The following is a 26,078-nucleotide window of genomic DNA, read 5'->3' on the forward strand; positions in this document are numbered from 1 at the left end:
TAGCCAAATAGGCATTTTTTTTTTTAAGTCGGTACGACAGTCGATGAGTGAGATGCACTGGATGACCCATTTACAAAAGCTATGGTCCATATACCTAGGAAAAAATACAAATTTTGAAAATTTGGTATTTTTAAAAAAGTTTATAATCGGAAAACAACCAAGAAATGTAGTAGTAAAGTTAATAACTTGACTAATGTTTAGAAAATTCTACTAAGCTTATTGCATGGTTGCTTTTATAATTTATTTTAGAGATAAGACTGTATTTTATTCTTTTTCAGGTGCCTGAGTCGTTTTGGGGTGCTGTAAGGGCAATCATCAAGGTGCTTTCCACAAATTATGGCCATGCCAGAATTGACTTTGGCCAGCCGTTCAGTTTACGAGAATTTGTTCAAAGTAGCAAAGCTGCTCCTCCTCTGTTGACTCCTAACCTTCCTCACAGTCAGTTAATATTAGAGTGCACGCCACCTCTCTCCCCATCTCAGCTAAGTTTAAGTCCACCTTCATCAAGTGGTGATATTCAGGAAGTCCCATCATTAACTAACATTTCATCAACAGCAGGAAAAGGACATCACCGATCACTGTCCAGTCCTGTTGCTAATAATCACAAGGTCATAAGGAAGAGTCTCTCCAATCCATCCAATTCCATACATGCTGTTAATAAACTGAGCAATAGACTGCAAGGTGCAAGAAGTAATTCATCTCTTTTCGGAACTGAAGTTACAGACGAGTACAGATCCTTAATCAAGTCATTAGCTGCTCATATAGTGTATGGTAAGTTAGTAGTATCTGAAACCCAAGAATAGTCAAAGTCATTATCCCAGCAGACTGCTAGTTCTCTTAAATTATAAGCTATAAATAAAAGAATGACATATTTTGAAGATCTCTCAAAGTATTATCAGAACAAAACATAAATACTGATTTTGTGAATTACAGTTATTTTCCAGTAACTTACCAACAGCAGAAAATGAAAAACTCTGCAAGTTGTTAACCAAAATTTGGAGACTAGATACATGATGTTTGTCAGCAGATTTTTTAGTCTTGTCTGTAAAACCCGATTACTTATTGCTGTACTTTTCCAGATGCTGAACGTTGTCAAGCAATCATGTCAACAAACGTAGTTGCCTGGTTGTTGTCATTTGTCTATCGTAACGGAGCAACCCTGACGACTCTCACCAAAGCAGTTGATGGATTGCGAGAGTCATTCAGAGCTCGTGAACGCGACACCGGTTTCTCAGGTCTTTCCAAAGATGTGGTGAAGCATGCAGTAAGTAGCCACATTTACCGTCACTTTTTAAAACTTTAACCTGTCAGTTCCTTTTATTGTGTAAAAACATTGATTTCAAGGTCAAATGAAATTGAAAGTTTCTCTATTCAAGCTAGCTACAGTGCACCGTGTGCTGAGTACTCCATCTATGAAAGTGTAGGTTTATATCCTAGGAAAAGTGCAAGTTACTTTCTAAAATTTGACTGCATAGGATTAAAAATAGTGCAAGTTACTTTCTAAAATTTGATAGTTTAGAAAGGTTGACTGCATATGATTAAAAATATGATTTGTTTTCAATACCTTTTTTGTCAACGCATCTATTACATTGTTCTTTGTGTATAATTTGTAGATCAAGATGCTGGGAGCTGGTCTAGTGAGAGTTGAAGCTTGCCCAGTTTCGAGCAGTTTTGACGAAATTAAAGAATACTTGGTGAAACCAATTACCCTCCTGCCAAATATCATTGAACTCAACTACTATGCTAGTGCTGTAACACCTTTGTTCGCTGTTGATGCTGTAGTAGGTGAGTACTGTTTTGAATGTTTTGGTATTTTTTCAAAACCAGTCTCAATATCTTGAGTTGGTTATATGATTTGGAAAGTTTCCTTTTATGAAAAATAATGGACCCATCAAAGCTACCTTTCTTAAGACATTCACTATATATTTAAAGATATAATAATAAAGAAATATAAAAGTGAAATTACTGATACAGAAGTTTCATGTGTAAATTGGTAGGGTTATGAATTTAATAGTGTACAGGACTTATAAGATCACCTAGTGATGTTTACTTTTTTAAATTTGTTTATTTTTCATGTCTTCCACAGCAACGTCACTGAATTGCTTACTAGATAGGGATTTATGGAGCTACAAAGACTGTTCCCCTGACATTCTCGTTAATAGAGAAAAGGTAATTTTTATTTTTCGAAGTCTTGGTGTTTACTCTTATGATATTATTTTTTCCAGATTACCAGATAGTTTACTATTGGTAATAAAGCAGTCCCCGGTTATCAGTGCAGGTTCTATTCCGACAGGCTTGATGATTAGCGAAAATCGGCATTAATCGAAATTTAGCGATTTATGGGGCTTATGGTGCCGATAATAACCGGATTTTGGCACCTATTAGGTATGTATCAGCGCCAGAAGTCTATTATGGGCACCGATAACCAGAAATTGGCGCGTTATGGTGCAGAAAATCGCTGATTTTATGGAGCCAGACAAGCCCCATAAAACTGGATCACCAATAACCAGGGACTGTCTGTTTACTTAAAATAGCTTCATATTTGATGTGCTAATTCCGTAGACATTGGTCCACTTTCACTTGTACATTAGTAATTTGCGTCCAAGTTTGTTAGCACGTGCATACAACCTGTTAGGTCTTAAGTACTTACCTGAATTACAGTACGTATGTGTCTATGAAGAGCAACTCAGTCATTTCCAGACATTTGAAGCTAATTTCCTAACTTCATAACTTTATGCCAATCCCTGTAGAGGGGTAGTGCCATCGGTGCACCTCTCACAATGCACTGTAAGCATTACTGTAGGTTCTTGGCAGTGTCCCTTTGCCCCCTGGCCACAAACCTTTCCATTCTATTGACCATACTTCCATTCATATTCTCTATCTTCTATCTTTCCTTTCCTAACAATTGTTTCATAGTCCAATTACAAGGTTTTCCTCCTGTTGCACCTTTAAAGTCTTTCTACTCTCAATTCCCCTTTCACTACTGATTGACCTCATAGGTTCTAGTGCCTGGCCTAAATTTTATACTCATTCCTAATTACACCAATAAGATTTTCATCAGTCCATGCTTAGTTCTGTAAATATGTACTACTTTGTTCTTTCTTAATATTTTCATTTACTACCAGTGCTTAGGTGTAGTCTCTGATTTCTTATTATGTACTTTTTTAGTGATTTTAATTTTTTCCTTGTTGTTAACATTTGTGTAACTAGTGGCTGTTGTTTAGCTAGAATCTTGTGATTACACCTTTCTAACTATGTTATTTTTGTTTGTTTGTATGGTGTTTTTACATTGCATGGAACCAGTGGTTATTCAGCAACGGGACCAGCAGCTTTACGTGACTTCTGAACCACGTCGAGAGTGAACTTCTATTGCCAGAAATACACATCTCTAACTCCTCAATGGAATGCCCGAGAATTGAACTTACAGCCCCCGAGGTGTCAGGCCAAGACCATACCGATCACGCCATGAGGCATTCCAATTATGTTGTGGCCATCTGTTTAGGGTTGCATAAGGAGTGGACAGTGGTTTAATCATGGACTTCCTTGAAAGGTTCATGATGACCAAGATATATGAGTGCCTAGGTTTTTTCTCTCTTCATGGACAGTTCTGAAGTAAAACCACAACCCTCAGCCACTTGATATCACAGTAACACAGATTAAGTCTGGCATGTATGCTAACACCTTTTGGCTGAATTATTCAGCCAAACCAATTTGTGACAGCCATTGCTAGTAAAGAAGATTATGGATCCTGATGTGCTTGGAAGACTGTGAGTGAATCCTTAATTGTAGTAACAATATTAAGGAAAATGTCATTGAAATGTTAACCTGTGGCATATGAACCTGTATCACATAGTAAATATTTTGACCGAAGATTGAATTGCAAGCAACCTTCTGGGTACACAATTGGTTTTCTGCTCTTACCTCACGAACTAGCTGGGTCAATGCATCGCATTTTAGCAGCCTGTTGCTTTTACAGCTCAAATTCTCCCAACATGAATTGAGACTCAGTGCTATGTTAAAGATTATTAGTTTTTTTTTCTAAAACTACAAAGTTCAAAGGCTTACAACACACACAGAATGAGCTGGGTCGTCAGTTGAGGCCCACTGACAACCAAGTCGTGTGCACCGCATACCTATGAGAAATGGTGGTGCTCATCTGTTCAGAGGTTTTTTCTGGAAAAACCATATTTGGCCCAATGAAATGATACAATGTCATTGAATTGTTTAAATTTTACTTTTTTTTTTCCCAAATTTGTGCTAGCTTTATGAATGCTACTTCTTGTGCAACCATACATTCCTACCCCATGGTGCAACTAGTGCCAGATTTTTGGATATCTAATCATATTTAGTGGAATATTAAAGTTGCATATATAGATTCAGTGTTGTCTGTACTTTATGTAGAGGAATTAATTTGCTCTAAAAAAAATTGCAAGTTTTACTTTTATTGGTTTAATATTTCCCATTTCATAAAATCCTTTTTTTTTTTCTTTGCAGATAGTAAAGAAAGCTACAAGACTGTGTGAAATCCTTCAGAATGAATATCTCTTTGCTCCACCATGTGCAAGCTTGGAAGCCAAAATTCACCACTCCATAGATAATCTCGTAGTCATGGGCCTCTTGGTGGATGCTGGTGTAAGTATTTGGATAGATCCTAAGAACATTTTTTTTTTTTTTATCACTGCACAGTTTAGGTTAACTTCCTTGTTCATTCCAACACAGTATGTGCATGCACTTTTCTTGAGTGTGTAAAAATAATGGATCAGTGTAAAAATAATGGATCAGTAATCATTTATTAACTATCTAGTGGTTTTATTGTTCAATGTGGGATTACTAGAATGTAATTGTTGTGTATAGGGCTACCAGATTTTGATAGGTAAAATAAATATATCATGTTTGTCTTGGTACCCTTTCATAGTTCACTAAGTCATTTTGCTCATTACAAGTGCATCACTCCTATTAATAAATATTTATGATCTATGGATGTCCCAGAATTTTAGTCAACTGTTGATCAAAAAAGGATCAGTGGTATCCTTGATATGCTCCATAAGAATTCCTGGATCATTTTTCATGCATCTGCAGCATTGTTAACTGCTAGCTGATTTGCTTTTAGAGTAGTACAGAATTGAAGTATTTAAGTTACTTAGTTTCACTTGATTTAGTTTATTTATCCTGTGTTGAATATCCAGTTTCACACGATTTATTTATCCTGTGTTCAATATCCAGTTTCACATGATTTATTTTATTTATCCTGTGTTCAATATCCAGTTTCACATGATTTATTTTATTTATCCTATGTTGAGTAACTAAGGAACCTGATGTAGTGTCCCCATAAACTGACCCTGTCAGATGCGTAGGTGATTTAGCTTTCACATTATGAATTCATTTTCCAAGTATACCTCCAAAATGCTGCATACACTAATAGAATTGGAGCTTCACTGCAGCTTAAAAGTGGAGCTGCAAACAGTATATAACTTAAACACCATTTATTTTTGAAATGTGTATGTTGATTTAGCTGAGGAATGTGAAATTTGGTGTACTTTTACTATGGAATTTTTTTTTTTTTTTTAATATGGAAATTTTTTTTTAATCAAATTTGCATATTCTGAATTAATTTCTCATTTGTTGCTTGTGATTCTCTTTAGCCTTTTATTATTAACTGTTTGGTCAGATAAAAGCACTTTGCACCTGTGCGCGCACACACACTTGTTTAAGGGGGTCGCTCTTATTATCTAAATTGTTAAAAACACTGAAGCACAAAAGAAACACAATCTGCATCTTGTCATACCATGAGCCTAAGAGAAAAGGGAAGGTTAAATTATTTGTGATGACTTGAAGTTGGTTGGTGAAACTACTTTATAATACAGAATAAACAAACAAACCTGTAATGACTTAACACCAGTTGATTTCATGTGCCCTAGGTATCAAAAAGTTGGGTATATCTTTTAAGGCCATATGTTGGGATTAATTTTTAAACTAAAAATTCACCGTTTAAGTGACTTGATTATACATACTGTCTTAGTATTAATTCTCGTTTCTGTGTTGCAGAGAGCTGGTAGCCAGTGGTCTAATGAATCAGATGACGACGACATAACTTTCTCTCAGACATACAGAGTTGCACCATCTACATCCTGTTTAGAAGTAATCCAGGCATGGATTAACATGTTAGTTCCTATGATAGATGCCTACTACTGCACCGTCTATAGCCTACGAACTCTCGTGAATAAGCAAGTCCCAGATAAGGAATTCCTGCAATCTACACAGAGCCATATACAAGATATGCTTGAAAGAGGACTCGTAACCTACGGTGAAAGCATTTGCATTGATCCTTTACGTAATGCTGTGAAGCTCCTGGAGACACTGTCAGTGGTAGAGAGTTACAGCCACAGCAACATTCGCGTCCTTTATCTCTCACGAGACTATGACTCCGAAGACCAGCTTGCACCTCTACTCGCTGAAATGAATTCGTATAGATCTTGAAAATTTATTTTTAGCAAATAAATTATTATAAACTCCACAAATTAATTAAATTATTAGCTTCAACTGACTTGAATTTAGTACTGTACAGCTAATTTTTATGTTACAGTAAAACTTTATGCCTCAAAGTTGTAGGTCCTGAATATCAGAGAGAAAAGTTGTAGGTCTTGAATATCAGAGAGAAAAGTTGTAGGTCTTGAATATTCAGTCCACAGAAAGAAGTTTACTTGGCTCACATCATCACACTGTTGTTCTGTAAATTTGAGAAGTAGGAACTATAAGTGTACTGACTACATATTGATTTTACAGATATATTTGATTTTGAAATATATGTTGGTTTGATTACTGAAATTTGTTTGATAAAACCTTGATGCATCAGTGATTATCCCCAATTTTATCATTTTTAAATCCAAAATAGTACATAATTGTTGGTTAAAGTATTGTGAAGTATTAGATTTACTAACAGTGTGCTTTCTATACTATGTATTTAGATATATGGCCAGCCTAAAAAGATTAAATCCCTTTTTTATGGTTCAAAGGTACTAATTTGTCTTGATTTGTTGCAAAGTTGAACACCCTCACAGGTCACCCTTTTGTTGACAAGAATTTTTCATGGTAATTTTGTGTGTCAAGTACACTAATGTTTAAATGCTGTGGAAAATATATCACATAATGAAGCGTATTTTACAAACTTCAAATAAGGATTGTTTTTTTTATATGCAAATAGTCAAAACAGATATTTACATAGTCATTTCCATTTTTTCTTATTAATAACTGTCATGGCATGTTTAGGGCTGCTCCAGTGGGTATCAGCTGTTCTGATGAGTTCCTTGGTAAAACGTGTATAAAGTTAACCTTACATGGATTTCATCTCAATTTCTTTATAAGTAAATCTGTATTGTGATACACTGGGTCCTCATAGAAGGTTCAGAGATTTCCATGGAACTGAAGCAGCCTTGGAAATAGGGACAATCAGAAATGGGATATATATTTATTTTCTGTGAAGGAGAAACTAAGCATCGCTGTTGTAGGGTCATGGACTGTACAACAAATAAAATAGTATGATAAACCAATTAATGCCAATGTTTGCCCTATGTGTACTGGTATGATAATTAATGCAAACATTTTCCCTACATGCACTAAAGTAATGCTGGATCGACAAATGTTTTATTGGGAAATTAACTATTTGGAGTGGCAGAATTAACAAACTTACAAGTTTTTATCATTCTGTGATGCATGCTCAAACCACTGTCCCTTTAAATGAGTTGAATATCCCTTTAAATAAGTTGCATATTAAGCTGCATATTTGAGTATTTTGAAAAAAAATATAATGCCCCAAGTGACCCATAAATAAGTGTCGTAAGTTAGCTAATTGGAGATAATAAGGTAGATAGTTATTGGTTAGAACATGACAAGTGGGCACCATGACTGAATGGTGTACAGTGCTCAGGCTAATGACTGCTGGGACAGAATTTGCTGTAAATTAGTAGTACCACTATCTCCTGGGAGGGAGGGGGGGGGGGGGGGAGAAATGGGGCAAACAACTCCACTATACAGGCTTGCTGAAAAACAAAAAGGCGGTATCTGCACTTTTGGTGAAGTGTCCACTTAGGGGAAAATGGTGACTGGTGAAGAGGAAGTAATGTATATACGTACATACAACAAGGATATGGTTTAGCAGGAACCTTAAAGTAAAATGATATGCTGGAAGCCAATCCCCCTAGAAGGAAAAATTGTTGAAAAACTAAAATTGTTAAATATAATGTCTGTATATTCCCATCTCCTGTAACACTTGTACATACAGTATATTAATTTTTGTAAATAACAAAATCATTTGCTTTACCTACTTACATTTGAATAACTGTATCTGAGAACTGCATTTTTCTGGCTCTGTGTATGTGCTTCATACCCCTTCTTTGGATCCAAACATTCCTCTCATTTGCAGCTTTACCGTGAATGTGATGACTTGTGCAGTACCTTCTTTTCCAGCTCTCACTAAAGTCCTCTTCTTCCCTTCTGTATGTTGAGGCAAAATATGATTTCATTAGTTAATTTCTGAAAGCTACTTTCTTGGAAGAATGTATAGAACTTCTTGTTTCAATTGTAAATCATGTAGATATCCATCATACCCTGTGCTTAGTTTATAGAAATCGTGAAGAATATTTACCCTTGAATTCAATTTTAGTATTTTTGTTTTGTATATTAAATTGTAATATGTAAAGTAGTTTTGCTTTAATCCTATTTGACATACAGTACAATACCAATTAAGTGCCTTACCAGCCTGACTGAAGACTAAAAAGGATATATTAGAAATGATGTCTAACCTGGATCAAGTTTTGTAATACTATCAATGATTAACTTTCTTATGAGTATCTTCTGCATTTTGCCAATTTAACTGGGTACCATTGTGCAAGTTCTGTGTTCTGATAGCAAGATGTAAAGTATCCTTTATGTTAATATTACAGCATTCAAAGATTAATGCTAGGATCATTGATATTATTTACTATGTTAGAAAGCATCCATTTGCATACTTGTGATTTAGCTTTGATACTTTCATGAAGTTGATTTTCACACCAATGTCTTTCAAGGTCAAGTCAAAACAGGTTAATTTACATCTGACCCTTTCCAGCACTCCAGAGGGTTGGTGGCCTCCACTGCAGGCAGTGCTGTAAATCCCTGCTACCCTCTGTATAAATATTTTGTTGGAGGCGAATTAGGTTTCATATCCTACTCCTGAAGTACCTTTCATGTTCAGGCATTTACTACTTAACCAGCAGTCTCTAAGGTCTTTGAAAATGCCACAGCGCAATATACAGTGAGTTTTCCATTAAAGAGTGTTATAACAGAAAGCAAGTATTTCATACAAACCCATCAATCACATTATGCAATCTCATGACACAAGTGTCACCGCAGACCATAAAACCTGACAAAACTGGTAGAATACTTGAGACTAGCAATGAGTAAATTAGTCTGGGATGAACTGATTCTTAAAAGCTGGATGTAGCACCAACTCCTGTACCAATTCAGTAATAGTAAAGAGCAAAACGGAAGTAAAATAATAATAATAATGGTGACCAGTCAATTTCCAGTCTAAAATTGAGAAAAGTAATAAAATTGATTTTCGGAGATGAAAATCGGCTAGAATGATACACTACAATTTTTAAGGGATAATTGGCAGGTGACCGCGGTATATTTCACTGGGGAAAATTCCACTACGGTAAGTTCCACCAGGTAAATTCTACTAGTATATGTAAATTCAACTGCAGTAAATTCCACAATGGTAAAATCCACTAAAGAGTCTCTCTCTCTCTCTCTCTCTCTCTCTCTCTCTCTCTCTCTCTCTCTCTCTCTCTCTCTCTCTGCTTAAACTTAAAAATATCTCTGATATATACAAAAACTTAACAAACTTGTTTCAACCTCGTACGTATATAATTAAACTAAAAAGTAGTTATTTAAAAATACGTAAACAACTTGTTAGAGTTGCGTAAACTATTAATTTGTTATTTTATGCTATTAATTTGTTATTTTATGCTTTGTTACTCCACTAAATAATTTTAGCTACAGAAAAATGTCCTAATCAGTATATCTTTGAACTTCGAAGCCCTCAGTCATGGCAGCTTTCATAACTTCCGAGAAGAACAAACGCAAGCTTTGCGACGAAGAAAATTACATATATGAAAAGAATGGAGTTAACAACAGTAAAACCAAAATATATTGGCGATGTGAGCGTTTTTATGATGGTTGCAAAGCTAGACTGCATACAACTTTCAACTACAGTATACCAGAAGTTATTCATTCTAACGGCTTCCATAATCATCCAGCAAACAGCGCCCACGTTAAAGCCCGAAATGCAGTTAATTCTATGAAATCGGATGTAATGAGAATGTGCACAGTATCTTCACGGGAAGTGATTTCTACGACTCTACAAAATCTCGATGAGGAAGCACAATCATTCCTGCCAACGTTTCCTGGACTTTCACGCAACATCCGTAACTGGAGACAGCAAACTTTAGGAATCCCAGCGCTCCCCATGTAGGTCGGGCTTTGAAACTCCACATGAATTTAAGTATTTGGAAAATGGATCCTTGTTTTTGATTTTTGATAGTGGCACAGAAGACCCAGACAGAATATTAGTGTTTTCCTCAGGAAATGGTTTAGATCTAGAAAACTCGGAAAATTGGGCTTGTGACGGGACGTTTAAGGTGTGTCCACATTTGTGGTGTCAGCTTTTAACAATACATCATCATTGGAGGGTCAAGTGTGCCAAGACTCTTTGCCCTACTTCCAGACAAAAAAGAAGCCTCTTATCTTCATGTTTTGTCTACTCTGCTGAATTTAAGGCCAAATTGTCGACCGGTTACCTGCCTATTGGACTTTGAACAAGCCCTCCATATTTCCAAGCGCTAGCTGGCAACCGGTTAAAAACAATCAAAGATCGTAAACACGGAATCTGTGAGATCTGGCAATCAAAGATTGTAATTAATTGGGCAGTGGACATAGTTACTAGACGAGCTATACAGGAGCTAAATAGAAGGTATGGAACAAAGAAAGGTAAAAAAAAAAGGGTATTTACATACAAGCGTATTTACAGAATATTAAACTCGAGGAAAAAGCCTAGACAATATCTAGGTCTGTCAATTGCCGTTAAAGATAGAGAAGGAAATATCTTGCATAAGGGTGTTCACACAAAGATGATGGTCAGTTGATTATGTATACACATCTTTCAATTACTAATGAAAAATGAAAGGGGATTTGGAGAAGGCAGGGAGAGTGGAGGGGCCGGTGATGGAAGCAATGTACAGAAGTCAAGAGGAATATAAGGAAAATGAAGAATGCTGAAGGTACTTGATAAAGAAGGGGAAAATGGATACTGGAATTGAGGCAATCTGGCAGGAGGAAGTACTGCCAAATGACTGAGAAGTAAGTCTGATGGCAAACATGTTGAAAGAAAAGGGAGACGAGTGTGGTCATTATTTAGGAATCAGACAAACAGAACATTTGTTGAAGGTTTTAGAAAGAATACTTGTTGAGAGCTTAAGAGCAACTGTGAAGATTGTTGAGCAGCATTAGTCTCATTTGCGAGAGAGGCACAGGTGATGCTGTCTTGCAGTAAGAGGGAAAAAGGCTGGAAGGAAATAGAAGCTCCTCTGTGCTTTGGATCTAGAGAAGGCATTTGATGGGGGTAACAAGGGAGGTAGTGTTCTTAGCATTTAAGAAAGAGCAAAGTGCCAGAAAAGTTCAATAAGTTGGTTGGAATGATGTCTAAATGAACAAGGATAGCAGTAATCAGAGCCTGTGACAAAACAGAAATGTCTGAAGTGAAAGAGTTGGTTTACATTTCTGTCTGTACTAGTTATGGGTGGAGTGAGTGAAGTTACTTGGAATTAAAATATATGGGAATTATTACATGCAGATCATCTGGGGATTATGACAGACAACTTAAGTATAACAAAGATGGGTAAGAGTGGCAGGAATCTCATAAATGGGGTGGTATGAGGTTACAGTGTCCAGTAAGCAAAGAGGGGATAGGTTATTCAAGTAATTTAGAAGAGGTGTAGATTTATAACGGGTAAAGAATTTCAAATGCTAAGGATCTACTCTAAGCCAGAGGGAAGATGTAAAGCAGAGGCTGATGGTAGGGAGAAAGCAGACTGGGGGAAATGGTGAGGTGGCAGGAGTATAGTGTATGACAAAAGAATACCAAGTAAACTGGTGATAAAGATCTGTTGTACTATTATCAGACAAGTGGTAATATATGGTTAAAAAATATGGGTATGAAGAAGGAAGGAGGAACAAAAGATAGACTAAACAAGAGATGAGGATGCTGAGGTGAATTTGGGGGGATCTCTTGGCATGAGAGGCTGAAAGACGCAGAAATTAGAAGTGACAAGGTGGTAACCATTATACTGATATAATAGGAGAGTCAATATCGATATGATATGGGCATGTGGGGAGAGGGAGGGAGGGAGGAGGGCTTGGGTACAACATGTTAGGGGTAGGTCAAGAAGCAGGCAAAGTTTAGGGATAGCAGATGGAATGAAGAAGAGTATCATATTGTAGGTGTAGCTCTATGTGTCAACTTTCAAGATCACCTTAATGTAAAAGACAAAATGCTAGGATTTACATATTGCTAGGCCACATGCGAACCCTCTGGGTGAGGTAAGTGAAAGCAAGAATGATGACAAAGAGACGATGCGAGGGGCGTGAATCAAATGTTTATCATGAAAGCTGTCAAGGTTACAGTTAAAGCTACAGATGAAAATCTGAATCTGCAAGAGACCTGTCCTGCCACATACTTAATGTTGGTCTGCTATGCTGTTTGGACCAGTAAGGTAGTCCTAATGTGGTTTCAAACCATATCCTGACTTAACCTCATAGCTGGAGTACTGTCCTGCCTGGTTCCATGGCTGTGGTCTGCTCTCAAGCTCTAGTGCCCATGTGGCTGCCACCTGAATGCTTTTCATCCCAAATATTTTCCAAATAACCCTCATCCTCTCTAGTTGTCATCATGTTCCCAGGCCCAGAAAATATATCAAAACAAACCTGGCCTTGCCTTAACTTTGCTGTGTGTGGACATCAATTATATGTCCAATACATCTGACTAAGCTATGTCTGGGCTGGTGTTTACCACTCCTATGGGATTCCTTCCATAATAAATATCATGATAAGCAACACAAGCCAGCTTTTTCCCAAAGGTTGAGTGAGGAGTGAATGCTTGGCTTCTCACAGTGGAACTTTGCCAAAGTTGTTTCTCCATGTCTGGGAACTAGAGCTAAAAAAAAACAGTTTAGAGGCCTTGTCCACAAAAGGTGGAAGGGCAGAAGCACAGCTACAGCTAAAAGGATTCCTGCCTCTGCTACTGGAGAGATGCAAACACAGCCAGCTTCAGTTGCTTATAATAAAACTATTCCTCCCACATGAGGGGGAGATCTACTATGGAAGAAAATAGGTGTTAGGAAAAACATCAGAAAGGAATTGATTCAAAATTTGACTGCTCGACCAAACCATCTTATGATACCCGAGGACTTTTAACCCGAGGACTTTTAACCGTTACTTGCAGCTAAAGAACTGCTGGAATGAAATGGGAAAATTTAGGCCAATGGCCGAACGCTGGGACCTACGAGGTCATTCAGCGGTGAAAGTGGAACCGAGATAAAAATAGTTTTAAAGGAGTAATGGGGGGGCGGCCTCATGGTTTCCCTCTGGAACAATTGTTAGGAGAGAGTGGAGAGTAAGATGGAAGAGAGAAACATGAACGAAGGTATGTTAGAGGAATGAGAGTGTTTAGTATTATCCACAATGCAAAGATTACTCTATCCATTTGCAAGTATTGGTATAATTTTTTTCCTCCCTAAGAACACCTTGACTGAGGGAGAACAGGAAACATGTGCCTTCTAGCTATGTACCTTCTGGAATCAAGATAGCCTAAGGAATTATGTTATGCACAGTGCTAAGAGGACGAATTGGGCGGGGGGGGGGGGGGTGGGGGGGGGTGGGGGGGGGGTACATTACCAGTTACGACTTGGTGTGAAACATAGGTTGCATGAGTGTTTTTAATTCACTTCTGTGATTTGTAATAATCCATGTCAGGTTAGGTGGGAGTGTCTACTATGGGGTTTAAAATAGTGAGAGTGAAAAGCTCTACAGGGTGTCCATAAAGTCCAGTACCATTGCAAGCAATTATTGCTCAGAATGGTACTGGGACTTAAGGACACCTTGAATTAAAAAATGTACGTTACAATTTCATATCGTATATATTGACAATTTGCCTATAAAATCGTACATATCGGCAACTTTATATAAAATAATACTCATCCATACTTCTATAAATACTACAGATTCCAAGCATACACAAAAACACACGCTAATCAGACTGAAATACTACAGGGTGTCCATCAAGTCACAGTGCCGTTACATGTATTTATCAATTGTATTGGTACTGAGACTTTATGGACACCCCGTATATATGCATATGGCCTGGCTGGTATAAAAGGCTATGAATTAAAGTAGGCCTAACTAGGCTTAATACCATAACAATAATGGAAATAATTCCGAAATCACGGTATATCCAAGATATTTGTTTTAGTTTTGATATAATTCTCATTCCTAATGAAGGAATTCATGGTAATTACCGTAACTACGACCTGGAGATGACCATTTACGTAAAGTTACATAGGCCTAAGCCTACCGGCCTTGGCACGTGCCTAAGCCAAGGCATAACAAACCTTGTTCTGGTATTTTCTCTCCTTTACGCTCTCTTTTCGTGTGTTAATTCTTCCTCAGGCGCCACTTCACTGTATTGTTATTAAAAAATTAAAATATACTTACGCTCGTGGTGTCCCCAGACGCCGCCATAACAAAGTAATATTACCTATGTATTGATTCTAAACTCATAAACGTGAATATTAATATACTACACAATAAACAGTACTTTATATATTTTATTTTTTACTCTATTCATTTAAACTCTACCTTTTTATAATTATTATTATCATTATTCTTATTATTATTTATTAGTTTTTTTGCTGCCATTTATTGAGTTTTTACATCAGCCGGGTAGTATTGCAATTCTGCCATTGGTTTCTGTTGCACGAATAAAATAATCATTTATATTTAGCCACTCAGTCCTGCTGTATTTAGCTGCCCGGAGAGATTATTATTATTATTATTATTATTATTATTATTATTATTATTATTATTATTATTATTACAAGCCAAGCTGAAACGATACTTGGAAAAGCAGATAGCTAGGCCTAGTACTACAAGCATGACGGCCTCCATGAGGAAACTTACCCCAGTACAAAAAAGAAAAATGAGAAGTTAATGAGAAAGAATGAAAGACGAAAACAAAAGTACTAAACCATTTATCATCAGCAGTCCCTGTTAGACCTATACTCTATGTAAAGTTCGCCCGTAAAAACGAATTAGGGGAGTTTAAAAAAATTTACGAGAAACATCACAATAAATCAGGTTTGCTTGACTTCTGAGAAACTCCTCCAAAAGGAGAGGAAGTTAAAATTCCGTTTTATGAACAGTGGAAAAAAAAACTATATACACACCGAAACTACATCAGGATTTAAACTGTAGGGATTTTTTTTTTCACGTACGAATTAATAGATACAGAGCAGTGGTTTTTAAATTTATCACCATGCCCACTCTAAGTGTTATCCATTCCTTCCACGCCCCTTGTAAGGGATGGTATTTCCCTCCACGCCCTCCCAGATTTAAAGGAAAATACAAAAAAAAAAAAGGGAGAAAGAGAAGGGGTTTTGAGGGATAGGGAGGCAGGTATATAAATAATTACAAAACATGGTACTAAGCCTAACCAGTCTATCAAGCATAGTGGACTACAGGAAACTATAGGCGATACGTTTGAATGTTTTAATAAAATCCTGAATATTAGTTCCTCACTCTTGTTATGGGAATAACGAATATAATTAGAGAATTTTTAATTTTTCCCTGGCCTAGCTCGCGCCCCTCAGTTTTAAGAACCACTGACAGAGAGTATAGTCGGTGTGTTTGCTTACACGCACCTTTCAGAGCCCCGAATAAAGGAGGACAAATGAGGGCTGGGTAGTGGTTCTAGTTGTTTTTACTTTATTTTATTTTTCTTTTATCAAATCAGACTGTTTGTTGTTGTGTCCTTGCATGCCGTCCAGGGGTGGGGCGCCTTTGGAATCTAAAAGGAGATGAGAAATTCTGCTTATGCTACATTTTAAACGAGTATGCACACTTCTCGTTCACTGTTAGAATAATATGTTGCCATGCGAACCTCTATAGATTTTTTTTGATGACACTAATGTGTATGTATATATATATATATATATATATATATATATATATATATATATCTATAATATATATGTATGTATGTATGTATGTATGTATATATTTGGAAGAAAAAAAGGTTTAATTCATTTTCTGACTAATAAGGAAAGCAATATTTTTACATATCAAACCATTTAAAATTATTATAGGAATTATAGGACTAGTTGCTTTGACAAGACTATGATCCGTCAGACCTCACTCTTTGGCGAATAAATAGTTTTATCACTATATAGACTCTATATTTTCAGTGCTTCAGACTAACTCAGTCAATTAAAGAGTCGTGGAAAAAAGGAAAATTAAGCTGTTTGTCTCCTTTCTCTACATCATAGATGTCCAACGCCATGAGTATTTTTTTTTTTATTTTTTTATTTGGTAGCAAATGTCCTTAATTACAAAGCACACCAGGTAATTATAGGCTGATAATGACGTGACGCTTGTACGTGTACGACTGAATTTATTTATATTGTGAGCTGGTCACTTTATCAAATACACATGTAACTGTGATAAACACATCAGTAAACGTGTTGGAAAAGAATTTCAGTTACACCAGACAATACATTTATGATTCACAATATGAATCAGATTGATGACGTACATATGATTTTCTCTAAATTCATTCGTTATAATAATTTATTAGATTAATTTCATATCGTTTCATGATTATAAATCGAACTTCAAATTGATGGGTTCTCGTCTTCCGAAATCACGACGGTCAGCAAAACGAACTAAATTAGTCCTTTCGGTAAAAACGGAACATTTTTTCTCATGAGCAATATAACTCTCTGACTCTGAGAGAACCATTTTCTTTCACTTTCAAACCGTGAGAGAGTGAACGTGATTTTCCCTGTTATAAACCACGCCCGCCATATCGCCGCTTAAAACCCTGTCCTATACCCTCGGTCTAATTTTAGCGGGCGTCTCACAGTCCGGCGGGATTCATGTTCGGTTGCGTAAAGCTTCTGTTGGCGGAGGGGGAGGAGGAGGAGGAGGAGGAAGAAGAACAAGGGGGGGGGGGGTGTCCAAAACTGGACTATAATGCTGAAAGACCCAGTGATGATCCACTTTTTTTTTTGTGGGGAGTGGGGGGGGGCGGCGGGGGCTAGAGATGATCATCAAGGAGAGATAGACGCAGCCTTGAATCGGCCTTGAAGAGGTTCTTAAGGACTTGGACTTAAGCAACGGTTTCGTGCACCCCTTCGGTGACGGAGTCGTCATACTCTAGTACCAACTTAGTCGTTAGTTTTATTATCCTTTACGTTTCTTATTGCCATACTCGCTTAGAATTTACGGATAATATATGACTTATATATTTGTATCAGATTCGCTAAGGTTTTCGAAGCCGGAAGGTGTGATTGTGGCGTTCAGTAGAAAACGAGTTCCTTTCTGGGTGTGTCCCAGCTACACAGGATCGCGTATACCAAGGTTGTGGGTATCACAGGATGCCCCTGTTACCCAGATAATTAGGCTCCGGGCTCTTTTTTTTTTATACCTGTTGCTTCACCAGAAATTCTCAAATCTCAACTTACTTAAAACATCCAAGAGCGACTTCGTAAAATATATTAGAAAATTACATCGATGTGGTCTACAAGTTAGTCATGACAGTAGGCCTAGTTAAGTGAAGGTCATAATGGAATATTTCGTTATCACTTGATCTGATTTTTTTATATATATAATTTTTCTTCTTCTTCCCGATTTTTTTATAACTCCGTCCTTTGGCCAATTCAAGGCTGACGTGGTCCTCTTCAGTTCAGCCTAAATCGTGTCGGTAAGGCTACAGGAAAATAGAGCTACTATAATCTTCATTTCTTGCTAATGCATCATGGGTTGGTATTATCAAAGACACACAAACACACACACACACACACACTGTACGTATACATATTTTCGGTTGGTTTTATAGATAATATATATATTATATTATATGTACGTAAACATATTTTCGGTTGGTTTTATAAAAAAAGAGAATATATATACATACATACACACACACACACACACACAGTATATATATATATATATTTTATATATATATATCTATATATATATATATATATATATATATATATATATATATATTATATATATATATCGTGATGCAATCCACACTGAAGTAAAATCTTTCTGTAGTTGAAAATATATATTTCTTGTACAGGATTAAAGCTTTCGACCATCAGCTGTGGTCTTGTTCACTACAGAGGGATTTTACTTCATTGTGGATTGTAAACCCATTAACTAAGAGGTACGACATAGTACCTGGCTTCTGCATATATATATATATATATATATATATATATATATATATATATATATATATATATATAATGTGTGTCATGAATGATTCCTTGTGCAGAAAACTTCCACAACTGTATAGCCTCTTCATATTGTATCACAAAGAAAACTAATTTGCAACTCAACGAACCCCCAACACGGATTGCACCATTCACCAAGAGAAGAAAACAAAACTGAAATGACAGAAAAAAAATAAGAAAAACAAAGAGCAAGACAAGAGTATGGATGCAGAGACACTCATTTATACTACATATGAGGCAATCAAGCAGCATACATACGAAGAAATAAATTACGACATGACGACACAAAATAAAATCCCGAAGAGGCTTCACGCAGATCTGTATACTGATGGGAAAGAGATAGAAAAAATAGAAAAGAAAGACAAAGTCTGCACCCTTTTGTAAAGAGGGAATTGCAGATTCGGTGAAAGATGTTACTACAAACATCCCAATGTATGTCACAATTATGAAATCTATGGTGAATGTGCATACCTAGACGGCTATGAGGATGAATGCAGAGATCTACATCCAAACATATGCAAAAACCTAAAAGAAGGAAAAGGATGTAAGTTAATCAAAATCAATTAAATAATCAATTAAATAATAAAATCCAAAATAGAAAAGAAACAAATAAAGAGAGGAACAAAGAACATGAAGTGAAGGAAAAAACAAGCCATCACCGTGCTATGGAGTGTTAGCAAAGAATTTGCAAGCATCAGCTCCAAGATACAGCTCAAGAGACAAATACTGTATATACAATGCTAGGGGATGGTGCAGATACGGAGAAAATTGCAGATTCATACACAAAATGAATAATGAAGGAAGATCAAATACATTGGAAAAGTTGGATTTCTTAATGCTAGAATTTCTGGAAATGAAGAAAATAATAACATACCAGAACAAGAAAGAGACATGGGAAAATCCTTATTATTACCCATATTAAATGAAGGAGATAACACGCAAACCATCATAGTGATGAATGCGCAGGGTTTAGTTATGAGTAACTCAAAAAGAAAAATAGAGTTCTTAGAAGAACTAACCCAAATTGAAAAGGAAATAGATATAATGAATATAAGTGAAACCTGGTATTCCCAAGAGACTGGTAATGATGATCAAATAAAAACGTTCCAACTTATAGATCAGATAGAAAAAATAGGAAGCAAGGGGGAGCCGCAATATATGGGGAAGACATAAATAAAACAAGGAAAAATATATGAGAAATATAGTAACTCAGAATGTGAACTAATAGCGGTAGAATTTGAATATGAAAAATTAATGAACATAGTAATATATATATAGACCCCCTAATACTAAAGAGTTTGACGCAGTAATAGAAAAATTGGACGATATATGTAGAAATCACAAGGACTGGACTAGTCATTCTCCTATCCGGAGACTTTAACTTTCCTTTCATAGATTGGAAAGAACGAATAGGAGATTGTGGTTGTATTTATACATATAAAAAAGAGAGTAATAGTAGTGCAGAAGATAAGAGGCAATTCGAAAAGCTATTAGATATGCTACTAGAATACAACATTCAACAAATAAATCACCTGCCAACAAGAAAGGAAAATACTTTAGACCTAGTACTTGTGAACGAGGTGAATTATGTTAAAGAAATAATAGTTTATAACGCGAGTATTTCAGACCATAATGTCATAGAATTAACAGTCCATTCCAAAGCAAGTGAAAACAGAGATAGGCAAGAGATGAAAAAGTGGGAAGGATATGGAAAATACAATTTGTACAGTAAAAATATAAAATGGTCAGAAATAAATGATGAATTAAACAAAGATTGGGATAACATTTTTGTAAGTGATGATATACAGGTAAATACGGAGATATTATATAAAATATTAGAGAAAATAGTGGATAAATATATACCGAAGAAGAAAAGTAAACATCAGTCATGCATACCAAGAGACAGAAGGATCTTGTTCCAGAAAATCAGAGTGGAAAAAAGATCTTGCAAAAGAAAAAAAGTAAGATAGAAAATGCAGAACAAAAGATTATACAATCAAAAGAAAATGAAAAACAGGACTTAGAAGAAAAAACCCTAGTAAATATCAAGCAAAACCCGAAACTATTGTACTCGTATGCGAAAAAAATGAATAAAAGAAGAATAGAAATAGACCCTCTAAGAATTGAAGGGAGATTAACGAATGAAAAAAAAAGGAAATATGCAACATATTGGCAGAAAGATATAAGAGAGAATTTACTCCTAGAATTGATAATGAAGATAATGATACAAAAATAAGGGATGAAAATAGTGAATATTTGTCAGAGATAGATATTAATGAAGCTGATATTGTGCAGGCTATAAATGAAATTAAAAATGGAGCAGCAACAGGGCCTGATGGTGCCCCTGCTATTTTGTTAAAGAAAGTAGTTCATGCTATTGCAAAGCCCCTTGCAATATTATTAAGGCAAAGTGTAGATACAGGCAAGATTTATGATGAGTACAAATTAGCATATATTACCCCTACTTTCAAAAGTGGATCAAGACTAGAGGCAAGTAATTATAGGCCTGTGAGTCTAACATCACATAGTATGAAAGTGTATGAAAGGGTAATGAAGAAAAATATTATGAAACAATTAATAAAGAATAATTTGTTTAATCTAGGACAACATGGTTTCGTACCCGGAAAAAGTACAAAAACCCAATTGTTAGTCCACCGTGAGAACATATACAAAAATATGAAAAACAGAAAAGAAACCGATGTGGTTTATCTAGACTTTGCAAAAGCTTTTGACAAGGTAGATCACAATATATTAGCGAAGAAAATTAGAAAACATAATATAGTGGACGTTTAAAGAATTTTTACACAACAGAAAACAGATAGTTATTGCAAACGATGAGAAATCGGATGAAGGTAAGATTATATCCAGTGTGCCACAAGGTACGGTGCTAGCTGCATTGTTGTTTGTTATTATGATTGCAGACATAAACAGTAATGTTAAGGAATCGGAAGTGAGTAGTTTCGCCGATGACACAAGAATAAGTAGAGGAATTACTTGTGATGAAGATAGGAACGTGCTACAAAGAGACCTTAACAAAGTATATGAATGGGCAGAGGTAAATAGGATGGTATTTAACTTTGATAAATTTGAATCAATAAATTATGGATAGAGAAGGAAAGCTATATGCATATAGGGGACCTAATAATGAGACAATCACAAATAAGGAAGCAGTTAAAGACCTTGGTGTGATGTTGAATAGGAACATGTTATGCAATGATCAAATAGCAATTCTATTGGCCAAATGTAAAGCAAAAATGGGAATGTTGTTACGGCACTTCAAAACAAGAAAAGCTGAACACATGATTATGCTTTATAAAACGTATATTCGTAGTCCACTTGAATATTCCAATATGATATGGTACCCACACTATCAAAAGGATATTGCATAAAAAGAGAGTGTACAAAGGTCCTTTACAGCTAGAATAGAAGAATTTAAGGATCTTGACTACTGGGAAAGACTACAATTTTTAAAATCATATAGTCTAGAAAGGAGAAGAGAACGCTACATGATAATTCAGGCATGGAAACAGTTAGAAGGAATTGCCGAAAACATCATGGAGCTAAAAATATCAGAAAGAGCAAGCAGAGGTAGATTAATAGTGTCCAAAACTATACCATGAAAAAATAAGGAAAGCACACAGGACATTAATCCACTACGCACCAGCATCGACAATGCAGCGTCTATTTAATGCGCTGCCAGCTCATCTGAGGAATATATCAGGAGTGAGCGTAGATGTGTTCAAAAATAAGCTCGACAAATATCTAAGCTGCATCCCAGACCATCCAAGATTGGAAGATGCAAAATATACCGGAGGTTGCACTGAGGGACCTGGGGCAACCCGAACAAGATGTAAGGTCTGTAAGGTAAGATCTTGCTGTTTCATGCTTCCAAGATAATAGTACCTTAATACCTTTCTAGGAATACCTGTTTATTTCCGTCTGACACACTCCCGAATTACAAAGAAGTTTTAGTTTAGTTTCACTAAGCTTACTTATTTTCAAACAAGTTAGAAACGAAACTAAGTGAACGCGATAGTACTAAGGGCGGCCATCAGTTGCCAAGGGAGGGAGATCTGCCAAGGCGGTTTGGTTTTTTCTGCTACGGATCGTCCGCCTGTCTGTCTGTCTGTTTGTGAGTCTGTCTCTCTCTCTCTATTTGTCTGTTCGTGTTTGTCTGTAAATTCGACAGAAGAATTTTGAGAAGTATGAATAAACGAATAATCTTGAACTTCCGGGAATGTAATTTCGTGTAAATGTAAGGTGAAGAGTTCTCTCTCTCTCTCTCTCTCTCTCTCTCTCTCTCTCTCTCTCTCTCTCTCTATATATATATATATATATATATATATATATATATATATATATATATATATATATATATATATATATATATATATGTGTGTGTGTGTGTGTGTGTGTGTGTGGTGTGTGTGTGTAAATATATTTATACGATTTGTCCTCTGTTGAGGTGGTTCGAATCCACGAGAGGACGACATTATCATTAACTCAAAAAATCGCTTTGCGCGGTTAACATATACGAAAATATAATTAATTCCGAGGCAGAGCGAATTGGATATTAAAGGAAATTTGTAGCTTAATGCACGCACAGTACACTATATGTACACACATACATATTATACAGGGCTACTGTATACTGAATCCTTAGACCCATAGGATATAGTTGTACTGGTTTAGGCGTTGGCTAAATGAGTCCCGCCTTCATAGAAAACGAGAACTTCCTTTCGTTTTCTGCTTTCGATTTCACTCGAATATGAACGATATATAGATTCCGTTCAACTTTAAAACACAATGTATCTAGAATGGGGAGTCTCATATACTTTGTTTGAAACTATTGATCAAGTCTTCCACTACGCTGACTTATAGTCATCGTCGGTTTATGGGCTGAAACCACGGCCATGTTTAAACTTTAATTTGTTATTTCAGGGCAAAAGTTATTCAGATAAATGCAATATCTTCATTGAGACGATCTGATTTGCATTAGGGTGACGTTAAAATCAAATGCTCTCGGAAATTTAAACGTTTAGTTTACTGGACTGATATATTTGTATTATTATTATCTGTAAATAAGAGCAAATTACGCATTATTTAAATTGTCTTAATGCTCAGCATGAAAAGAATTTTATTTGCTATGGAAAGAGCAGTTAAAAATATCATTCACTAGACTTATACGCCCAAAAAAGTTATATATATATATATATATATATATATATATATATATAATATATATATATATATATATATATATATATTCTTTTTTTGGGCGTATAAGTCTAGTGAATGATATTTTTAACTGCTCTTTCCATAGCAAATAAAATTCTTTTCATGCTGAGCATTAAGACAATTTAAATAATGCGTAATTTGCTCTTATTTACAGATAATAATAATACAAATATATCAGTCTAGTAAACTAAACGTTTAAATTTCCGAGAGCATTTGATTTAAATCATTACGGCCATCGTTAAATCTGTAAAGCGAAATCCAAACTTAAAAAAATTTACATATATACATTTCTACACACAACAAATAAACAAACAAAAATACAGTCTATATTCCCGGTTTGGGACCCTCTGTCTTCCGTGTATAAGGCCGATAGGCACACAGGTGGGTCCTCGCTTGGTGCAACATTTGTTTCTATGGAGATTTCATTTCCGGTAATGAAAAAATATATACCGGGTTGCTAGATATTATTATTATTATTACTATTATTATTATTATTATTATTATTATTATTATTATTATTATTATTATTATTATTATTATTATTATTGTCCATTTCATTTCCGGTAACGAAAAACTAATAGCCTACCGGATTGCTAGATATTATGTTGGAAATTGAATTAAATGGTTTTAGATATTATAATAATTATTATTATGTGCATTATTTCTTATTTTGATGTTTATCTCCATACCTCACTTCCGCTTGTATTTATACTAATTTCGATTGAATTTGGCGAGTGTTTCTGTTCTATCCCACTTAGATTACCCCTGTATAGAGTTTATTGACAGAAAAATCTTTGCAGGAATCAATATTATTAAGTCACACACTCACACACACATATATATATATATATATATATATATATATATATATATATATATATATATATATGTATATATTTGAGTAATAAATGAAACATTCTCATATTAACGTATCAATAAATTATTTTATGAATGTAATACAAAGGCTGGACTCCTAATCAGGATATATTACGTTTTTATGAATCGAAAGATATTTTCCTCCTTTGACTAATGGCAATAGCACTTTTACTTTCGTGGTATGCTGGAAAAAGGAACTATATATATATATATATATATATATATATATATATATATATATTACACACATTACACCACACACACACACACACACGCACACACACACACACCATTCACACACACACACATATATATTCTATATATAATATATATATATATATATATATATATATGATGTTGTGCAGAGAGAGAAGAGAGAGAGAGAGAGAGAGAGAGAGAGAGAGAGAGAGAGGAAGTCTGGATATACATATCAAAAGAAATACTATTCAAGTTGAAACCGACCCAGGCATAAAAATGGACAAAATACGTCAATAAAAGTATTATGGAGAAAGAAACCATATATAGACCACATTATAATGAATAGTGGAACTGTCTGTCTGTCTGTCTGTCTCTCTCTCTCCGCGTGGGTGCTTCTCGAGGTCACTGGATGACCTAGGCGTGGCCTCCTGGCAGGGTGTGTACCCCCCCCCCCACCCCCCACCCCAAAGCAGGAAACTCACTGATCGCACACATGCATATACAGACGCATGTATATTCAACTGTATACATACATTTACGTACACGCTCACAAATGTACTAAGTGTATATATGTCAAGATTCATAAACAATCAATTATACATAACTATCCCAGGTATGCGTATGAGTATATATGTATATATATATATTCCTATATATATTTATATTATATATATATATATATATTATATATATATATAGGAATATATAGTTATTCATGGACATATAATTCTTTTATCAGACCTGAGAACCAATTCCTTCCAAGTCAATTCCTTCTCGACGTATTCTAGGCTTGGAATCCTGGAATACCCTTCTGGAAATACTTGGGAAATCTAACAGTACACTTTCGGTGTAATTATCGTATGGTCGCTTATTCCCTTTTATTGATCTTGTCGCTGTTTTCATCCAATTCGTAAATATGACAGGCATTATATTTTATATATCGTGCTATGTCATAATACCGAAATGAACTCTTAATAAATACGAGAATATAGAATTTGTATTGTAAGTTTAAATTACGTTTTATTTATTTATTTTTCATTCACCGTCGTAGATGATTAGATGAATGAATATCTGTGGAAGATATGGTGTCAGCCCTTTCATACATGATGACAATACTCTCTCTCTCTCTCTCCTTTATGAAGGAATTGGAAACCC

At 35.5% G+C, this 26,078-nt stretch overlaps 1 protein-coding gene and 1 long non-coding RNA gene across 12 annotated transcripts in view; one reads left to right on the top strand and one right to left on the bottom strand.

Annotated features, from left to right (window-relative positions):
• LOC135224659 (glycerol-3-phosphate acyltransferase 1, mitochondrial-like) overlaps window positions 1-7,547 on the top strand; it is a 72,800-nt gene extending 65,253 nt beyond the window's left edge. For all 5 annotated transcript variants that reach the window (XM_064263878.1, XM_064263882.1, XM_064263879.1 and 2 more), the window contains 6 exons: window positions 279-771; window positions 1,080-1,264; window positions 1,614-1,785; window positions 2,087-2,169; window positions 4,495-4,632; window positions 6,046-7,547. In XM_064263878.1, coding sequence (XP_064119948.1) covers window positions 279-771; window positions 1,080-1,264; window positions 1,614-1,785; window positions 2,087-2,169; window positions 4,495-4,632; window positions 6,046-6,477 — 1,503 coding nt within the window. In that variant the 3' untranslated portion in view covers window positions 6,478-7,547. The remainder of the gene's footprint in view (window positions 1-278; window positions 772-1,079; window positions 1,265-1,613; window positions 1,786-2,086; window positions 2,170-4,494; window positions 4,633-6,045) is intronic.
• A 770-nt stretch (window positions 7,548-8,317) lies between these two features.
• The window catches only part of LOC135224660 (uncharacterized), a 49,533-nt gene continuing 31,772 nt past the window's right edge, over window positions 8,318-26,078 (bottom strand). For 5 of the 7 annotated variants that reach the window (XR_010316803.1, XR_010316799.1, XR_010316798.1 and 2 more), the window contains one exon: window positions 8,318-8,490. This is a non-coding gene — a long non-coding RNA (uncharacterized LOC135224660). The other 2 variants (XR_010316800.1, XR_010316801.1) reach the window with 2 other exon arrangements.

The sequence above is a fragment of the Macrobrachium nipponense genome, chromosome 12 (genome assembly GCF_015104395.2).
Source record: "Macrobrachium nipponense isolate FS-2020 chromosome 12, ASM1510439v2, whole genome shotgun sequence".
Taxonomy (NCBI): Eukaryota; Metazoa; Arthropoda; class Malacostraca; order Decapoda; family Palaemonidae; genus Macrobrachium; species Macrobrachium nipponense.